Source organism: Trachypithecus francoisi, unplaced genomic scaffold (genome assembly GCF_009764315.1).
Source record: "Trachypithecus francoisi isolate TF-2019V2 unplaced genomic scaffold, Tfra_2.0 Lachesis_group7, whole genome shotgun sequence".
Lineage (NCBI taxonomy): Eukaryota > Metazoa > Chordata > Mammalia > Primates > Cercopithecidae > Trachypithecus > Trachypithecus francoisi.
In genome coordinates this window covers 87,162,623-87,182,216 of record NW_022681472.1, presented here as the reverse complement: position 1 = coordinate 87,182,216, position 19,594 = coordinate 87,162,623, and the positions used below count along the sequence as shown (strand labels likewise).

The following is a 19,594-nucleotide window of genomic DNA, read 5'->3' as shown; positions in this document are numbered from 1 at the left end:
ATGGGACAACAGACAAAGCAAATGCTTTCCAATGCATTACAGACTCTGCCAGGATGAACTATCGTGCTAGTGAAAGCACTTAGTGCAGCTTCTGACACCTAATGGGTGCTCAAAAGTTGTGAATGTCTGTACCACATTTCTTCCCATATTGGCTTATAGTTTTTTTTATAGTGTCATCACTATATCGTTTAGGATCCATTCCGTGAACTAATAGTGACTCAAACAATAAAGACATATGTACAACATTTTCTTTATCCAATGCACTGTTGATGAGAACCTAGGTTGATTCCATGTCTTTGCTATTGTGAATGGTGCTGCAGTGAACATACAGATGCATGTGTCTTTTTGACAGAATGAACTATTTTCCTTTGGGAATATACCCAGTAGCAGAATTCCTGGGTCAAATAGTAGTTCTCTTTTAGGTTATTTGAGAAATCTCCAAATTGCTTTTCACAGTAGCTGACCTAGTTTACATTCCCACCAACCAGTGTATAAGCAATACCTTTTCTTTGCAGCCTGGCCAACATCTGTTGTTTTCTGATTTTTTAATAATCAATCACCATTTTGACTGGTGTGAGATGGTGTCTCGTTGTAGTTTGGATTTGCATTTAGCATGTGAAAGAGATCAAATGAAATCCACAGGCAGACAGCCCGGGCTGCGCCTTGAGCCTAGTTAAAAGTTGACTCCGGACCTAACCGATTATGTTATCTATAGATTCCAGACGTTGTATAGACAAGCATTGTGAAAGTCCCTGTCTTGTTCTTTTTCTGTTCTAATTACCAGTGCTTGCCATATATCTCTCAACTTCCTGAGCCCCGTATAAACACATCCCACCATATGTCTCCCCTCCATATGTCTCTCAACTTCCTGAGCACATCCCACCATATGTCTCCCCACCATATATCTTTCAACTCAAAGACTACCATATATCTCAACTTTAGAAAGACAGCACCTGGAAAGTCCCCGATAAGGACACAGCTGTTTGTGAAAGCGCGGGAACCAATAAAAAACCTGCTAAATGTATAAACTTAAAATGTTAACCAATTGTAATGCTGTAACCTAGAGAATTCCCTTGTTCCTCTGTAACTTTACAAGTCCTGTTTACATTAGGCTGTGAAAAGCAAGCGCACGCATTGTTTGGGGCCCTCTTGCATGTTGTGGAACGGAGGGACCAAGTTCGAACTTGCAGTAAAGATCCTTGCCGCTTGGCTTTGACTCTGGACTCTGGTGGTCTTCTTTGGGGAATAAACGGTCTGGGCATAACACATGGAGGGAGTTTGAGGCCATTATCCTAAGTGACTTAATATAAGAACAGAAATACACATCCTGGCTAACACAGTGAAACCCCATCTCTACTAAAAAATACAAAAAACTAGCCGGGCGTGGTGGCGGGCGCCTGTGGTCCCAGCTACTCGGGAGGCTGAGGCAGGAGAATGACGTAAACCCGGGAGGCGGAGCTTGCAGTGAGCTGAGATCCGGCCACTGCACTCCAGGCTGGGCGACAGAGCGAGACTCCGTCTCAAAAAAAAAAAAAGAAAAAGAAAAGAAAAGAAATACAAATACCACATATTCTCACTTACAAATGGGAGCTAAGCATTAAACACCCATGAACGTAAAGACAGGAACAATAGCCGCTGGGGACCTCTAGTCAGGGAGGGAGGCGGTCATAGGCTGAAAAATCCCCAGCTGGGTACCATGCTGCCGGGGTGAGGGGATTGTTGGGACCCTGAGCCTCGGTATCAATTTACCCATGTGACAAACCTGCCTGTGTATCCTTTAATCTATAATAAAAGTTGATTTAAAAAAAAATAAATAGTAACAAGAATAAAGACATTTCATTACCTCAAGTGGCGTGAAGTCACCAGGATGCATGCGGTAGCTCAACACAGGTATCAGAGATCCAGCAGGCTCTGTCTGTCTTGCTCCACTGCTACCCTGAGCATATTGGCTTTTCAACTGTAGACTTGGGCCCTCCTGATTGTAATGTGGTTGCTGCAGGTCCAGCTAGCACATCCTCATCCACATTCAAGGTAGAAAAAAGATGTCGATCAAAGGGATCTTCCTACAGGCCTTTATTCTTAGTTAGAAAAGAAATATTTCCCAGATGACACTTACAGACTTTCCCTTAAGGTTTTTTGGCCAAATCTGGGTCACATGCATAACCATAGACCAATCAGTTGGTGACATGGGATTACCATGACCAGCTGAGAATGATTATGAAATACTCTCAGGAACTTAGGGAGAAGGCTCACCTTCCTTAAGAACTTACTAGTTTTGTTAGTAAGGAAGAAGGGATAAAAGGCTGTGAGACAGAAAACCAGCAGGGATGATGGCTTAGTCTAAAACAGTCTTATTACATAGTAGGTGCTTATTAGGTTGATGCGGCATCATCAGCCTGAGGTATAGGAAGTCCAGGGGACAGGGACTCCTTCCTAGATCTAGTTCCCAGTGCTCATCAGGCCCTGTCCCCCACCCCCACAGATTGCCTGGGCCCCCACTTCACCTGGCTGCAGGCTGTCTTCACCAATTTCCCTGTGCTGATCCAGTTCGTCAATGGTATGAAGTGTGTGGCTGGTCTCTGCCCCCGAGACTTTGAAGACTATGGCTGCGCCTGCAGGTTTGAGATGGAAGGGTTGCCTGTGGATGAATCTGACAGGTAAGTGAGTTCCACAGGTGAGCAAGACCAAAAGGTGAGCTCACGGGAGGTCTGGTTGATACCTTGGCAAGAGCACAAATACAGAAAAGCCCCTGGACTTGGGACTCAGGAAAGGTTTAATTCCACTACCTACTAGTTGGGTGACACATCTTTACATGGCAATGTCATCTGTGATCAGCTCTCGCTCTAGAAAGTTGTTAAGATTCTATGTTACGTCTGTTATGCAAAATTTCATTTTAGTGCACTGAATATTCAAAACAGACCACTGCCAGGATCCATCCAGAGACAGAGAGATCATGAGCTGCCTGCCCTCCCTCACACTAACCCACACTCTCACCCTGCCTCTTCCCTGCCTTCCTGCAGCTGCTGCTTCCAGCACCGCAGGTGCTATGAGGAGGCCGCTGAGATGAACTGTCTCCAAGACCCTGCCAAGCTGAGCACAGAGGTCGATTGTGTCGGCAAGAAGATCAAATGTGGTAAGCATCGCCAGGTGTCCCAGGGGCCTGGGCCCAGAAATGACAGTCCAGGGACCCCAAGCCTGGACCAGGCTGAGGGCGTTGTGATCCTCCCACATCATCATCACCATTGGCAGCATCATTGGCAGCACTTAGAGCCCCACGAGGGCTGGATCAGTGGCATCTGTATCTTTCATGGAGTAGATGCACAATAAATGTTTTTGAGTTGAAATATTAGCTGATCAGCAAATTATTTGATTTATAATTTTATACTTGTACAACCCTGAGACCTTGGGAAAGGCAAATTGTTTGCTACTTACACATTGTGTAACGTTGCAGAATTATTTAACTCCTCTGACCCTCAAAAAGGGGAGGAGAAACCTACGTCAGAGATTAGTTGTGAAAATCAAATTACATACTGCTTGTGAAATGGTTAGCACAGGGACTGGCATATGTTAAGAACTCAGAGATGGACGTGGAGGTGGAAGTAGTGATATGTGAATAAGGCTTGCGAGGGTGGTTACCAGTAAGAATCAGAAACACATAGGTTCAAATCTCAGCTCCCACCTTATTTACTGGGTGACTCCAGGAATTTTATTTCATGTCTCTAGACAAACCTGGCAGAGGTAGAATATGCAAAGGCATGGAGGGAAAGCAGAACACAGCATATAGGGGGTCCTATATTAGAGCCATACTTTATGTGTATTTATTATGTGCCGTAGGCTTATACACAGAAACTCTGATCTTCCTTACAACCCTATTTAGATAGGGGCATTGTATGCAGCTTAAATAACTTGCCCAAAGCCACACAGCTGCAAAGAGGCAAAGTCAAGGTTTGGATCCTGATCTGACTAACACTCAAGTCTATATAACACAGACTGGCTGGAGTATGGAGCATCAAGGAGGAATTGAGGGGAGGAGGTGGGTATGAACCACCAGGTGGGAGGCACAGTGAACCCAGAAAACATGATTCATTCATCCACTCAACATATATGTATTGTGCACCTACACCAATGCAAGACAGTCTTCTGTGTTGGGGATAGCCTGACCTTCTGGAATGTCCTTACCATTGTCAGACACTGAAGCTATCCAAAACAAATTGTATAGTATGTTAGAGAGGGACAAGAGCTGTGGAGGAAAATGAATCAGGGCAAAGGCCTGTGGAGGGAAAGGAGGGGGTTCTCTTTAAATGGGAAGGTCAAGAAAAGCCTCCCTGAGATGACGAGAGTTGAGGATGACCTAAAGAATGGGTGGGAAGGCATCCTTGCAGATATATGGAAGAGGAGCAAAGCAGACAGAGGAACAGCTCGTGGACCAGCCCTGAGGCTTGAGATGCCTGGTGTGGTTGAGAAATAGGGGAGAAGTGAGACACAGATGGGTTGATGAGGAGGGAGTGGAAGAGGATGTGACCTCAGAAGGAATAGGGGCTGTGGGTGGGGGGACCAATTATGTGACATTTTCTAGGTGACAATGAGACTTGTAGGTTGAGGTGGGAAGACGCTGGAAGGTTCTGAACAGAATAAAGGCATGGTTAGACCTGAGTTTCTAAAGGATTGTTCTGACTCCTGGATGAGAGTAGATTGAGCAGCAGGGCAGAAACAGGGGGGTGTAGTTAGGACGCCACTACCATGACCAGGCACGAGACAATAGGGCCTCTGCCCAGTGTGGTAGAGTGGAGGCGTGGAGATGTGGTCAGACTCCCTGTTGTAAGTGGAGCCAATGGAATTGCTTGCTGCCCTGGGTGCACGTGTGAGAGAAGAGGAGTGGGTATGGGCCTGGTTTCGGTCTACACACCTAAAGAGATAGAGTTGACATGAATAAGATAGAGATTGCAAGGGGAGTGGGGTTTTGGCAGGGGAGATGAGGAACTCAGTCTTGGAGCTTGAATTACCTCTTGGGATTCCAGGTGAGATCTTTCCAACCAGCTGTGCTCTTGCTCTGTGCAGAGTCCAGGGACCACTGTGAGCACCTGCTGTGTACCTGTGATAAGGCTGCCATAGAGTGCTTGGCTCGGTCCAGCCTCAACTCTTCCCTGAACCTTCTGGACACCTCCTTCTGCCTGGCTCAGACTCCAGGTAGGAAGAACCTGGCTGCATCAGCCGTGGGGTTGAGGATGTGGACAGGAGCTGGTTTGGGACCAGTCATTGGTGCATGTCTCTAGGTACCAAGTCCAGCATCTTCAAACCTTCCCTGAAACCCACTGCTCTCAACTGACTTTTCAATGTGTTTTCATTTCAGAGACAACCATCAAGGAAGAGTTGACAACACTTCTGCCCAGAGGTAAGGCCTCCCAGGGTTGCTGGCTCTTGAACCACAAGGGCCCAGATGCTGATGGGAGCTGGTAGATACACCTCCTCCCCCAGGCCTGCCTCACTGGAGCTGGAGTGACTGTGACACTGAAAGTGATCCTGCCTTCCCTGGCTAGGAGATGTGCTACTTCTGATATACCCAGTTCAAATGCCCAACATCAAATGGCCCTAGTGCAAACTCAGCCCCATACTGTGTGAACAGGTGTGAATTTGTTCCAGTGTAGATGGAGATCCTAAGTTCATTCTCTCCCCTTTCTCACTCTGTAGTCAGAGCCCCGGTATGTAGTGTGACTGGGACAGGACGTAGTGCTTAGGTGGAGTGAGGTCCCTCCTAGCTAAGTAAGCTCCCGGCTGCCACAGTTTCCCAGGAGCAGACCCACTACCTCCTCCTCTCCCTTACTCCCCTTTCTCCACGCACTCTCCAGAACTTGCAGCAAAAGGGGCAGCCTGGGTCCAACAGAGGCTTTTTGAAGGGGAGGCTGCTTTTCACATGCTTCTTTTCAGAACAGGATAGGTGCTTAATAACTGTCCACTGAACCAAGCAAGTGATGATTCCTAATCTAAAATATGGATCTTGCCAAAAATGGGAGTCAGGTTGATGCCTGCCACTCCTTGTTCACCAATTTCCATGATCTCTCAGTCCCAACACCTTTAGGCATCTGGGGATGAGAAGTCCAAGGTACACCTTGGCGGAGCATCCCTCCTCTCCTGGGGTCAGAGTCTCTCTCCCAGAACTAGTCGTGCAGTGTTTGGTGTTTGTTAAAGAGAAAGCAGGTGTGTATGTGCGTGCATGAGTGTGTGTGGATGTGTGCATGGGCATGTATGGGGTGTGCATATGTGTATGTGAGTGTGTGAGTGTAAATGCACGTGCAGGAGTGTGTGCGTATGTGCATGTCATATCTCTATGTAGCTTCTGAGTCCAGCACTCTTTTTATCCTCAACACCTCTGCCTCCCTTTGGAACAGAGGTCTCCTCAAGCTGGGATATCTTTGAGGTTTTCTTTCGTTGCCTTCAGCCAGGATCTGAACCTGAACCCAGCTGTGGCTGTGCTCCCTTCTGAGCTGGGTTCTTGCAGGGCACACCATGTTCTGGGAGGAGCAGCAGCGGCAAGTGACTCCTAAGACAGGATGAACAACTCTTCTTAGCAACCCTTTTCTCAGCCCCTTTACTCTCTTGGGCCAGCAATCCCCAGCCTGTGCTAGGTTTTGACACTGTGTTGCATTCGTCACTGCTACTGGGAGCTCTCTCTTTCCAGTGGTTCCTGCGGAGCCCACAGACACCAGCCTGGCAGCCCTTTCAGGAGAAGGTGAGTCAAAAGGAACTGGTGCGGAACCCGAAGACATGCAATGAGAGTGGGGAGGTGCTATACACTTTTAAACAACCAGATCTCACAAGAACTCACTGTCATGAGAACAGCATCAAAGGGATGGTGTTAAACTATTCATGAGAAATCCACCCCCGTGATCCAATCACCTCCCACCAGGCCCCACCTCCAACATTGGGGATTACATTTCAACATGAGATTTGGGTGGGGACACATATCCAAACTATCTCAGTTAATATTTTAGGCTTTGTGAGCCATAGGGTCTCTGTCACAGTTATTCAGCTCTGCTACTGTAGCACAAAAGCAGGCACAGACAACCCCTAAATTAATGCAAGTGACTGTGTTCCAATAAAACTTTATTTATAAACCAGACTGAGAGCTGGTCTGTCATTCACTAATCCCTGAAAGGGGATGATTACACCTATCCTTTAGAGTGGCATTAGGATTAAGTGAGAGTGAGCATGGGGAGACTCTAGATCAGTGTCTTCTCCCAGATGTGGCTATAAAAAACAGCACACACTATCAAATCATAGGCTGGATACTGGACAGCTTGCTTAAAATACATAATCTCATTTAATGCTTACACATCCCTATGGAATGATAGCTACAACTTCCATTTTAAGGCAGGTGATTGAGATTTAGAGATGAATTGTCTAAGACACAGAGCTGAGTGGCAAAGCTGTGATTAGAGACTTTTTCCTTCTAAACCCTCTCTTAAGCTGCCTTCCCACAGGGACCTGTTTCAAACCTCAGGGAAATAATGGCCCTTCACCCCTGAAGATAGCATTTACCGGTCTTTGTGCCTAAACACAGGCCTGGCTCTAGTCTGGCCCCTTTCCTACCAAATTGAGACCTTGCTGAACACCATTGTGCAGCCATATGCCCTGATCAGATTACCCTAAGCCTCCTCTCTTCCATCCTTAGCCCCCAAATCTGTTTCCTCTGTTTGGCTTTGGCACCTAGCTGAACCGATCATTAAAGTTGGGTGATTTCTTTTCACAGTGGCTGCAGAGACTGAGGCGGACGGACTGACCACTCTCTCAAAGACAAGTAAGCAGAGGGGAATTTGGAAAAGGACAGCCTGGAATCCAGTGGAGAAATATTTCAAGTATCTAAATATCTGTGCTCAGTCCTGTGACCACTTCTCAATGGAACCTGAAAGAAATATTATTATACCCATTTTACAGAATATGTAGGAAACTGAGGCTCAGGAAGAATACAAGTTGAGAGCCACTCAGCAAGTAACTTGCTGGGCTGTTCTCCAAGCCCAGACTTTAGGCTGTCAGACTGTTTCCTTTCCTTTATACAATAGTGGCTCTTAGAGAACACTGTCTTTCCTAAAAATATCTAGGCCAAAATTTCATCAGCAGAGTTAACCTAACTGATGTGTAAAAAACCATGGATCCTTTATTAATAAGCACAAATAGATGATAATTATTTACCAATTACTTAGAATGAATAGGTAAGTAAATGGGTTATTTGGTTAACGAGCAGTGACCTTGTTGAGGGCCTCTGATGTGCCAGCATATCATTCCCAAGCCCCTTACAAACATCCTCTGAGTTAGTCTTCCCTGGCCTATCCTCATTTTACAGACAAACAAGCTCTGAGAAGTACAGTCATTTGCCCAGGGTAGTTCAGCTTGGTAGTCCTTTCGTTCTGAGTCTATAGGTTTTGCTTTTGAATAGAACAATCTGTCCCAGTTTAGAATGGTCCAGAATCTCCCTCTTTCATGGAGCAATTGTGTCCATATCAGTCAACTTCAAAGCCTGGTTTTCATAGAACATTAGCATAGTCTTGATCTTTGAACACATTAAACTTAAGGTAGTTTCTGTCTTTGCAAGAACTTTTGAGTCAGCATCTCTAACATTTTTGTGTGTTACACAGCCAGAAATGAAATCGTCTGCCTAGTGGTTAAGCATACCAACTTCAACCAGGCTGCCTGGGTTTGTAGCCACCTCCTAGCTCTGTGACCTTGGAAAAGGGACTCAATTTTTCTGTGTGCCTCCTTTCTCATCTCTGAATGAGGGTGAGCATAGAACCAACTCAAGGGGTTTTAGTAAGTTAATACAAGAAGCCCTTGCTGCCATACCTAGCATGTAGTAGGAGCTTAATAACTCAAGTAACAATAACAACAAATTCAGTTTACAGAGGAAATGAGGCTCAGTGCTTTTCCTGGAGTCACATAGCAAACAACTTCAACCACGCAGTTCTGCTGTCTCTGTACTGCAATGCTCCTCTGTTCCAACACGTACTTTTCAGTTTTTCTCCAAATTCTAAAGAAGCTGTCATTCCCAAAGTATTTGCACAAACTCACTTGCTTCCCGCCTGACAAGCTGCGGCTGCATTTGCCAGCAAGCCTGTGTCTGGGAGTTCCCTTTGGCTCAGCAGCAGCCCGGGTCTCACCAGCTCTCCTAGAAAATCTCATGGTGGGAGGTTGGGCAGGGGCAGAGTGAAGAGCACATGGCAGCCTGTGTGCAGTGGGTGGGAAGCGCCTCTGGAAACCCAGGTGGGACAGGCTGGGGTGGATGCTCATGCTGTCTCTCTTCCTTGGGGAACAGAAGCAGGCCAAGATCAGGAAGGAGTGGGAGCTGCTAGGGCTACATTCCCTCCAGGTAAGCATACAGGGCTCTGCCTGCCTATGTTCATGCCACATGTATGTCCTTTGTCCTTGACACATTCATGACATCAACTGGGTTCCAAATGAGATGCACTGTGACCTTGTTGGCGTGGGAGATGACAAGGCAAGAATCAGAGGCATTTATTCCCCAAATGGTGCAGCTGGCCCAGGCAGGATGATTCACACCAAATGCCCTGATCTAAAGAGAGTGAGGGGATCTGAAATTAGATTAGCACCAATAGTTCAGAAAGTTCTTCCTCAGGAGATGAGGGCTACTGGCTATTCAGACTCAGCACAGAGAAGACACTGGGCTCTGGCAGCTCCTTTGGCTTGTAGAATGTTCTAGCTGGAGAGTCTTAATCCTGGATTAGCTGTATGGTTATTTTCTCATTCACTGAGCGGTTCTGATAGCTACTACTGACTATTTCTTAATTGCTAGGCATTTAGCTACAAGGTGTATTCAAACACCAAAAGAAGTATTATTAGTATAATTTTACGAATGGAGACATTAAGATTTAGAGAGGCGAAGTGATTTGCCCAGGGTTGTACACCTAGTATGTGGCTAAGCTGAAACTTAAACTCAGATCTCTTTAACACTAACTCATGAACTCTTTCCACTGACTAGGTGAGTTTCCAACGTGGAGAACATGATAGAAAGAAACTTGCTTCTATTTGTGGGATTGCGGAACTGGGCAGGATGCTAAACCTAGGAGACTGAGGTTACAAACAGGGCTTTAGTCTCACAGGAACTGGAGTTGAGTAAGAGGAAGTAGATGACCAGATGCATGAAGCAAACCAATATGGTGGATTTGGGGAAAGACTGCAATCCAGTGGGCACAAACATGCCAGACCTTACCCAGTACTCTGGAAACTGAGCCTGGGTCAGCAGATTTGTGAGGCTGAGCCTGCTACTGTTCCCTTTGCTGTACTGGGAAGGCTGGAGATTTGGTCTGTGGACGGGAGACTTTGCTGCCTCCAGCTAAGAGGGCAGGTGAGACTGACACATCAGAGCAAAGGGAGATCCAGAGAGAGTGCCAGGCAGATGGTAAGAGATGTGTTGGTGAGGAAGGTAGGGCCAGGTCACAAGCAAGTCTTGCAGACCACAGGAAGGACCTTGCACTAGATTCTGCAAATAATGAGAAGCTGTTGCTGCACTTGAACGAGGAAATAAGGGCTTCCAGGAGTGGTTTTGCTTGCCCACCTTGTTGTGTACCATGAGTTGCCTTAATTTCTCCACCAGTTTCTTTACCTCTTCACTTGCTGTGAGCACCATAATGCCCCTTCACTGGGCAGGCATGTGATATTAAACGTGAGCCTGGGAACCTCTGCAGTCCTCCTCCCTGGGATATCATCCAGGTGGTCTAGCACAGGCTCCCAACAGTGCTAAAGTTATTGTAGAAAATTTGGACATTCTCATGTAGAATTCATGGATCCCTAAGAGTCTGCCTGGATATCTGCAAACCCAGTTTGAGGAACACTCCCCTAACACTATGGTGTTCTATCTGTTTGCATTTGGTTTTCATGTGTCCATCTGCAAATCTCTCCTTGAGCCACTTTTTAAATCCGAACCATGAAGTTTTTCATTTTCAGGATCTGCAGAGATAGTTGCAACAAGGGTTACAGCTAAAGTTGTAACCGTTGTCCCCGCTGGCATTAAATCTCTGGGGCTGGCAGTGTCATCTGTTGAAAATGGCCCTGAGGAGACAACTGAAAAAGGTGAGCAGAAGCAGTGCTTGTCCTCCCCACTGCTGGGATCTTTTGGTTAGGCTACGAAGAATCACTGTAGGCCACCTTTTCACGCTGTGACCTTCTCATGGGCGTGTGACTAGAAGACATAACCCCCCTGACTGGATACGCACCTTGAGGTTCAGAGGAGATGTAAGCTGCCTGTAGCCCCTCAGTCACTGGGAAGCTGAGCCTGGGGGAGGAGCCACAGTCTTCTGAGCCCCTGATCTCGAGCTGCCACCACTCTTACTGGCCCAGAGGGAAAGAGTTTCACATCGTCCACACAGTGCTTTATTGGAAAGAATTAAGCACTTGGGTTTTGATCATTTTCCTCCTTTGTCTCTCCTCCCTCTGATGCCTTGAAAAAGCCTCGGCACCTGCAAGGACGCCACAGCCTGTTGGGCCCACAGAGGAGGGGCTTTGTTAGTATCTGAGTATGGCTTCCATGGTGTCCAATGCAGAGCTATGGAGAAAGCTGCATTTGAGATTCGTGGACAGAGGAGGAAGGATAGAAGGAGGAGAAATAGGGACAGAGAAAGAGAGAGGAATAGGGAGACGGAGAGGCAGAGGAGAGAAAGGCAAGCCCAACCAGGTGTGCTAACCTGTAGCCACCAGAAAGCATAAGATTTCAGCTGGGATGCTCCCAGGATGCCAGGTCTACTCAGTAATAAGACATGGCCCCAAAGAGCATCTTGGGTCCAGAGAAGTCTCCATTCCTTAGGGAGATTTAATAAGGAGCATTAGAAGCCTAGAGAGAAAAGACTTGGTCTCTGAAAGACAATGCATCCCAAGCAGGGGATGAGCCATAACAGCTTTCCCAGAAGAATGGTGAGCCAAGGAGTAGGACATGGGGTTCCTTCACAAGAACCTAGAGTTGTCCACATACAAACCGGAGGCTCACATGGCCTTCCTCTTGCAATGGCTGCCCCGACAGTCCTTGCTCTCCGGACAATTCCTGTTCCTTTCAGCCTGTGACAGATTCACCTTCCTGCACCTGGGAAGTGGGGACAACATGCAGGTGATGCCACAGCTTGGAGAGATGCTCTTTTGTCTGACATCCCGGTGCCCAGAGGAATTTGAGTCTTATGGCTGTTACTGTGGACAAGAAGGAAGAGGCGAGCCAAGGGATGACCTGGACAGGTATGGAGAGCCAGCGGTGACAGCTCTGGTGTAGTAGTGCTGATGCTGTCTGCACCAGGGAGTGGTGACAGCTCTCCTGGACACCAGGCTGCACCTTGGGCCTCACTAAAAGCTTGGTGCACACCGCTGCTCACTCAGGAGGCTCTTCAGCATTATAGGCCCATTCTCCTGGTGAGCAGCTGAGACTCAGGGACTGACTTGTTTGAGGTCGTTCACCTTGGAAAAGGCAGAGCCAGAAAGATCCACATCTTTTGATCTGGGGGCCTAGAGCCCTTTCAGTACGTTGACAAATACTGCCCAGCTACCCTAAGAGGGTCAATCTACAAATAACCTTCAAATGACCCCAAGTCCACCTATTTAGCAATAACCAACATGTGGAATTAAGGTCTCCACTTGGTTTTTCCTGCAGAAGGCCACATTAAAATCAGCCTTTTAAGTGTAACTTCTCTCAACACCTTTTAAATATAACTGCTAATTTTCACATCTACCACTTGAAAGAATTTTCGTTGACCTCATGGACTCATTAATGTATTCATTCATTTAAATGTGCATTCAATCCATACCGCTTGAGCTTTTGCTCTGTGCCAGCCACTATGCTAGGTGGCAGAGATGCAACAATGATTTCGCCCTCACAAAGCAAAATAAAACAAACTACTTTTGCCCAGTAGAAGCTTATTTGGTGAAAGAGATGGACAATTAAACAAAAGTACTACCCAATATAATAAATACAGTAGGGTAAACAGAGGACACCACGGAGGACTCAACCTGAGTTTAAGGAATTTTCTCAAAGTAGCGTTGATCAAATTTTTTTTTTTTTTTTTTTGAGAGGGAGTCTTGCTGTCGCCCAGGCTGGAGTGCAGTGGCCGGATCTCAGCTCACTGCAAGCTCCGCCTCCCGGGTTCACGCCATTCTCCTGCCTCAGCCTCCCGAGTAGCTGGGACTACAGGCGCCCACCACCTCGCCCGGCTAGTTTTTTGTATTTTTGTAGTAGAGACTGCACGTGGGGACAGCCCTAGTCCACAGCCAATGGAGAGACCTGCATTCAAAAGACACATGTCCTCCTCGGGTGGTATGGTTGCAAAGCAAAATCAGCAACTATTGATGAATTTTAGACACACAAAAAGACAAGGCTTGTCATAGCTAACACAAAGGACACAGTAATGGCAGGAATATGGAGCATGTCTGCTGCAGGTTGGATGTGTGGGTGGCTGTATTTTTTTACCCATTCACTTTCTTTCCACTGCCTCTACCTCTCAGCTATCCCGGCTTCATTATCCTCCTCTGAGGTTTTCAGTGAAGGAAATCCAGGCTCTGCTGCACAGGCAACCTTCAAAACCTACCTCCCACCAGGGAACCCGAAAGAAGTTTTTATTCTAGCGAGGGTTATGCCACACTGTGGAGTCACAAGCATGTTTACATTCTGAGGTTCATCCATATGCCCGCTGCTCTCCATGACAGAGGACAATTTAAATAGTGTCAAGGTTTATTAGTACATAGCCCTCAATGAGACAAGGCAACAGATAGAAACGTAGCCAGTAGCAGTCTCTGCGTTCTGTTGAACCCCTTAGGAAAAAGTGGGTATGATTTTGAAGATGTTTCCTGATAACTGACCATATTTCACAAAAATATTAAATTTGACCAGTTGGGCAGGGAAGTTATGATATGGCTACTTCACATCTGTAGAAAGAAATTGAAAAACTCAAGGTCAACCGGAGAAAACCCTTGACTAAGGAAAAGTTAGTCAAACTAATATAATATTTTAAAGAATGTATTTTCAAGACCACGTATACTGTATGTTATGGACAGTTTCAGTGATTTTATGAGTGTTTTGATTTATATATGATTTCTGATTCACTCACTGACTTTAGAGTTTAACCATTATATCAAGTATCCACCCCCACCCATCCCTGCCAAATACACACACAAGATTTTGTGGCTCTTTTGTGCTAATAGCTAAAGGAGGCAGACGCTGACCTCTAGCCAGTGGCCTTGTGAGCATATGAGGGGGATTGTTCCTCTGATTGCTAGCAACGTGGAAAAGTTAATAAGCAGATAACTGGTTGAAAAGAGGTGCAATAAAAAAGCCACAAGAGTCTATGACTTATCCCTGCTGGAGCTGTGGCCTCCCAGACAGAGTGAGAATTATTAAAAGACATGGAAGAGCTGAAAAGGGAGTATTTGGGGAGCAACTGTATCTCCCTATTGGCTGAAGTCATCACAAGTTTCTTAAGGATGTCCACCTGGCAAGAGGGGACACTGGATATTGTGAGGCCATATCAGCCAAGATGGGTGGATATAAAAAGCAAGACATTGATTCCTTTTCATGTATTTACGAGGTCCTGATCTATGCTGGACACTTTTCTAGATGCAGTTCTTTATTTATGCTCAGGATGGTTACTCTGTCCTTTTTTAAGGCTAGGGACAAATGACAGTGCACTGTGGATGTGAGATTAACTCTTCATGTCAAAGATCGGAGGGAGTAAGGTTACTGCTAGCCCATATGGTACCTCTGCATAAATTTAACCTTCCTTAAGACTCTATTTCCATCTGTTAGAAAATCATTTAAATAAATATGTAAATAACCTATCTTTGCCACGAACAGTTATAATAAAAATCAAAAAATGTTTTTTAATAATAAGATGCATACAGTATGATTGATGCTGCCTTAGATGTGGCCTTTGTGCAGTATACAACCCTAATAACCATACACGATGGCCCTTGGTGTGTATATGAGTCAGCCCTGTGTGCACTGGAAAGGAGGCACTGGCTTCCCTCACTACTATAGCGCATGTAGGAGAAGCAGGCTGTGCTTGAGGGGGTTCCTAGGGAAGCTGGGAGTTCTGAGAAGTAAAGCGTTTTCCTTGGTCTTAGGTGCTGCTTGTCCCATCACTGCTGCCTAGAACAAGTGAGAAGGCTGGGCTGCCTGCTTGAGAGGCTTCTTCGGTCACCGGTGGTGTGTGTGGATCATACACCCAAGTGTAAGTGCTGTTGGTTGCACAGTGAGTTATTATTTCTTTCAGTTCAGCATCGTGACTGTGGATCCTTTCCCAAGCACTTCTTCATCTGTACTGTGACTTAATACTCTTCTCTTCTTCTCTTTTCTTTTCTTTTAGTTTTTTTTTTTCTTTTTTTTTTTTTGAGATGGAGCTTCACTCGGCCATCAGGCTGGAGTACAGTGGTACAATCTTGGCTCACTGTAACCTCTGGTTCCCTGATTCAAGCGATTCTCCTCCCTCAGCCTCCCGAGTAGGCGGAATTACAGGCACGTGCCACCATGCCCAGCTAATTTTGGTATTTTTAGTAGAGACGGGGTTTCACTATGTTGGCCAGGATGGTCTCTGTCTCCTGACCTCGTGATCCGCCCGCCTTGGCTTCCCAAAATGCCATGATTACAGGCATGAGCCACTGCGCCTGGCCAATACTCTTCTTAATGTTGAGGCGCATATTATCACACCTCTTCCACTGACGGGGAGATTCACTGTCAAGGGGGTGAGCTGCCTAAGTCACAGAGCCGGTGACGAGCAGGCTGGGACTAACATAAAGAGCCCAAGCTTATTGATTCTCAGCTCTTGATGTGTGTTAACAGAATTAATCCTCTAAACACTATCACAAGGAAGCACTATTATTCTTCCCATATAGCAGATAAGGCAACTGAGGCCCAAGATCACACAGATAGAAATAAGTGGGAGAATTGGGATTTGAATTGTAAAACCATATCACTTCAGAACTAAAGCTGATTCTTCACCATACTAGTGAGTTTCTAAGTATTTTTTCTTTTTCTAAGCAGCAGCGTCCTTTTCCCAAGGGAGATCTGAGGAATACTGTTTTGAAAAGGGGGACTGGCCCTGGCTGAAGAGCGAGGCGTGCCAGCAGCTCCACTCCTCCCTATAGTGGAAGCCAGAGGCTCCTCTGTATCCCTTCAGGGCCTCAGGTGGGGAGCACTCTGAAAACTGCAATCTGCATGGCAGGCCCCTGACAGTGAACGGAGACTTGCCATAGATTTGACTTTATCTGCATTCTCCAGCTCCATTTCCTCATTCATATCAGTGGATGCACTTCCCTTACAGTTTGCAGTTTAAAAGGAAACACTTGCCCTAGAATTTTACAGAGGCCCTACAAGAGTTTGTTCTCATTTTCATTTTCATCTGGGGAAGTCCACTAGCTGGACCGTCCATCCCTTCTTTTTCCTCTGCACAACCTCAGCACAGTGCATGGACTGCCATATTGTCTTGCCTTGTACGATCAGCTATGTCTGTCACATCCTAGGAGCTTTGTGTTTACATATCACTCTCTCATCGATTCACTCATTCATTTGTTCATTCTATTATCCACTTAACCAACAAACCTTCACCAGGAACCAGGCAACCAATGAACTTTCATGATCCTTGCCTCAAATTACGCACAGCTTGGAGGGAAGAGATGTAGGGAAGCAAGTATTCTAATCCCATGTAGTATATGTGCTAACAGGTAGCACAGGGACCCTGGGAATGGGGGTAAAGGCATTTGAGTCTACAGTATGGCAGTGAGAACAGGATAATTTGGGAAAATTCAGGAGAGGTGTGAGGTAAGATTTACCACATTCCCAGATGGCCATACTGGGCAAGGATATTCCAAGCAAAGGGAAAAGGGGAAAATGGTGGTGTTTGGGGAATGCTGGGCAGCATAGGGACAACTGAGCTGTGGTTCTGTATTGCTGGAACAGAAAGTGGAAGTGGGAGGCCCGGCTGGGGAGACAGACAGGTGCCAGATCATGAGCCCAAGAAACCTATGTGCAAGATAGAAGCATTTCCATTTTTTCCTCTAGGGGATGGGAGCCAGGGGAGGGTTTAGAGTTATCACATGATGCAATCATGCCAGGAGGTCTCACCTGCTGGGCTGAAGGCTTATTCTCCATTCCTCCAGTATCACAGAATCCAGGAACACTGCATCTGGAGATTGAACTGATTCAGAGCTTCAGTAAACTGGTTCTGACTCTCTGTGAAATTTAAGCATAGCCTGCTGTACCAGATGCCAGGTATTAGTTGATGAGAAATGAGGGCATCTCAAATCCTGGCCTGTGCTGTCATAAGACAAACATAGGGAGGAAGGACAGAGTGGTTCTGGGGAACAGGACCTCTGCATGTCTCCACTGTGCTCTCACACTTGGTACATTTGCCTGCTCTTCTTGTCACTTCCTGCTGCTGAGATGCAACTGGCATGTCTGGGGCTGATATGGAGACCAATTTAGGAGGCTTGGAAGGTCTGTGTGGTATGTGATAGGAAAAAATCTGGTTGATGAACATTTCGAAGTAGGATTAGATGCAAAAAAAAAAAAAAAAAATCCCTTAGCTTCATTGGAAGCCACAGATAACAAGGATAATATTTGTAGAAAGCTTATGTATGTCTAGCACCTTCAAAGATATTATTTCATTTGAGTCACATCACTCCCACTGTATGCAACTCATACACTGAAAAAAATAGGGTTGGTTTGCCAGATCTAGCAAATAAAAATACATGATGCCCAGTTAAATTTGAATTTCGGATAAGCAATGAACATTTTTTTTTTGTATAAGTATGTCCTAAATGTACATACATTCAAACATATTAACTTAAATTCAAATTTAACTGATCATCTGTATTTTATCTAGCAATATGAATGATGAATAGGGAAATTCTGGCCCAGAGAAGGAAGAAGTAATCAAATGTAACACATATTTCCTGAGCACTAACTTGGGAAATATTTGTCAAGGTTTGAGGTAGGTGCTTGGACTCTGCTCTGTCAGCAAGGTTCTCTGTCCAGCATTGTTACCCGCAGCAAGTCCAGGCAGGCTCTGCAGTCCTTGATCCTTCTCTTCTTGGGAGAAAGAATTCAGCCAAGAGACAGAAGTACATCTAAGGGAGAAACAAGAGTTTACTGAAGCAAAGCAAAGTGCACTTGGAAGGGGCCAAGCAGGCAACTCGAAAGATTTGAGTGTCCTGCCTGATGGTTGGCTCAGGGCTCTTATAGATTTACGATTTCCTGTCTTTTTCCCTCAATCTCTTCCTCTCGTCCCTCCCCCTGGGCAGGCTGTTGGCTAATCACTGCATGCACAATGACTTGCCAGTATCTAGGAAGGGCCACAGGCACCCTTTGCCGGCTGAAGTTATGTGCATACTCTCTTAGGGCAATTTCCCCTTGTCTAGCACCCTCAGAAGAAGGCCACTGTGCATGTCTGGACATGTCCCCAGAAGAAGGTCAAACTCACCATTTTCAGTTTTTATTGGGAAGTTGCCCACAAGCTCAAGATGTCTCCTTTCGTTAGGAAATTTTCTCCTCCCTGTTGTCAGCTGCCTTACAATTGCCTGACAGTCACCTGACAGTTGCCTGATCTTCTTTGGGGCCCTATCCTGCCCTGCTCATATCTACCTATCTACCTACTCTAACACCAGGGTGAAAAATGGAGACATAAACTGACAATGAGTGTACAATGTGATTAACACATAACCTGCAGTGATATACAAAAACACAAAGTGGGATTCCATGGGAACCCGCAGGAAAGACACTTCCCTTAGCCTGGTGGCTCAGGGAGACTTTCTGGAGGAGGAGAAGGCAGCCTAGTCTTGACAGGCACCAGTTGAGAGCATTGAGAGCATTCCTGGCAGAGGGATCATTCCCAGCAGGAGGAGAAAGTTGGAAAATTGCCAGCCATATAAAGCGCACACCCTGAGGGCATGTGGAAGATGGGGAGGAAGGAGAAGGGCTGAGGGGTGGCCAGGGCTGTGGGGGGCTCCCAGTGCCATCCTCAGAGATCTCACGTCTCCTACTCTGCACTTTCCTCCTAAGGTGCGGGCCAAAGCCTGTGTGAGAAGTTGCTCTGTGCCTGTGACCAGATGGCAGCTGAGTGCATGGCCTCTGCCTCCTTTAACCAAAGCCTCAAGTCTACAAGCAGACTTGGGTGCCCTGGGCAACCAGCGACCTGTCAAGACAGCCTACACCATGTGCCTGCAGCCCCCACCCTGAGCTCCAGCTCTGAGGAGGACAGCCAGGAGGACCCTCCCCAGGAGGACCTTGGCAGATCCAAGAGGTTTCTGCAGAAGTCATTGGGTCCCTTGGGGACCAGGCCCCTCCATGGAAGATAGATAGATGCCCAGAGAAAATGGTGAACACCCTCAGTAGCGCGCTCCTGCTCCACCTTCAGCTCTTTAGCTCTCAGCCTCCTGTGTCCCTTGGAGCCTTCCTCCCTTCCTTTAACCCAGAGGCTGAGAGGGAACAGAGGCTGTGAGCTCTGCCCATGCACCATCAGCTGTGGTCCTCTCACAAGCCAATGTGCATTTGGAGAAGGCAGACCATGGTACCTCCATACTCCTTTAGTGCACTGTGGAAGCTCAATAAATACTCCAATCAACA

The 19,594-nt window shown here is 46.4% G+C and overlaps 1 protein-coding gene and 1 long non-coding RNA gene across 2 annotated transcripts in view; one reads left to right on the top strand and one right to left on the bottom strand.

Moving 5' to 3' along the window:
* Nucleotides 1-19,594, top strand: part of OC90 (otoconin 90) — a 36,885-nt gene extending 17,291 nt beyond the window's left edge. The window contains exons 5-14 of the mRNA XM_033203009.1: nucleotides 2,483-2,657; nucleotides 3,021-3,133; nucleotides 5,059-5,187; nucleotides 5,351-5,392; nucleotides 6,677-6,727; nucleotides 9,305-9,358; nucleotides 10,954-11,079; nucleotides 12,057-12,228; nucleotides 15,100-15,206; nucleotides 19,031-19,594. Coding sequence (XP_033058900.1) covers nucleotides 2,483-2,657; nucleotides 3,021-3,133; nucleotides 5,059-5,187; nucleotides 5,351-5,392; nucleotides 6,677-6,727; nucleotides 9,305-9,358; nucleotides 10,954-11,079; nucleotides 12,057-12,228; nucleotides 15,100-15,206; nucleotides 19,031-19,326 — 1,265 coding nt within the window. The 3' untranslated portion in view covers nucleotides 19,327-19,594. The remainder of the gene's footprint in view (nucleotides 1-2,482; nucleotides 2,658-3,020; nucleotides 3,134-5,058; nucleotides 5,188-5,350; nucleotides 5,393-6,676; nucleotides 6,728-9,304; nucleotides 9,359-10,953; nucleotides 11,080-12,056; nucleotides 12,229-15,099; nucleotides 15,207-19,030) is intronic.
* Nucleotides 11,796-18,094, bottom strand: LOC117079277. Its single transcript, XR_004435348.1, has 3 exons — nucleotides 17,938-18,094; nucleotides 17,096-17,201; nucleotides 11,796-12,082 (listed from the first exon to the last, which is right to left on the bottom strand). It is a non-coding gene; the product is annotated as an uncharacterized LOC117079277 (long non-coding RNA).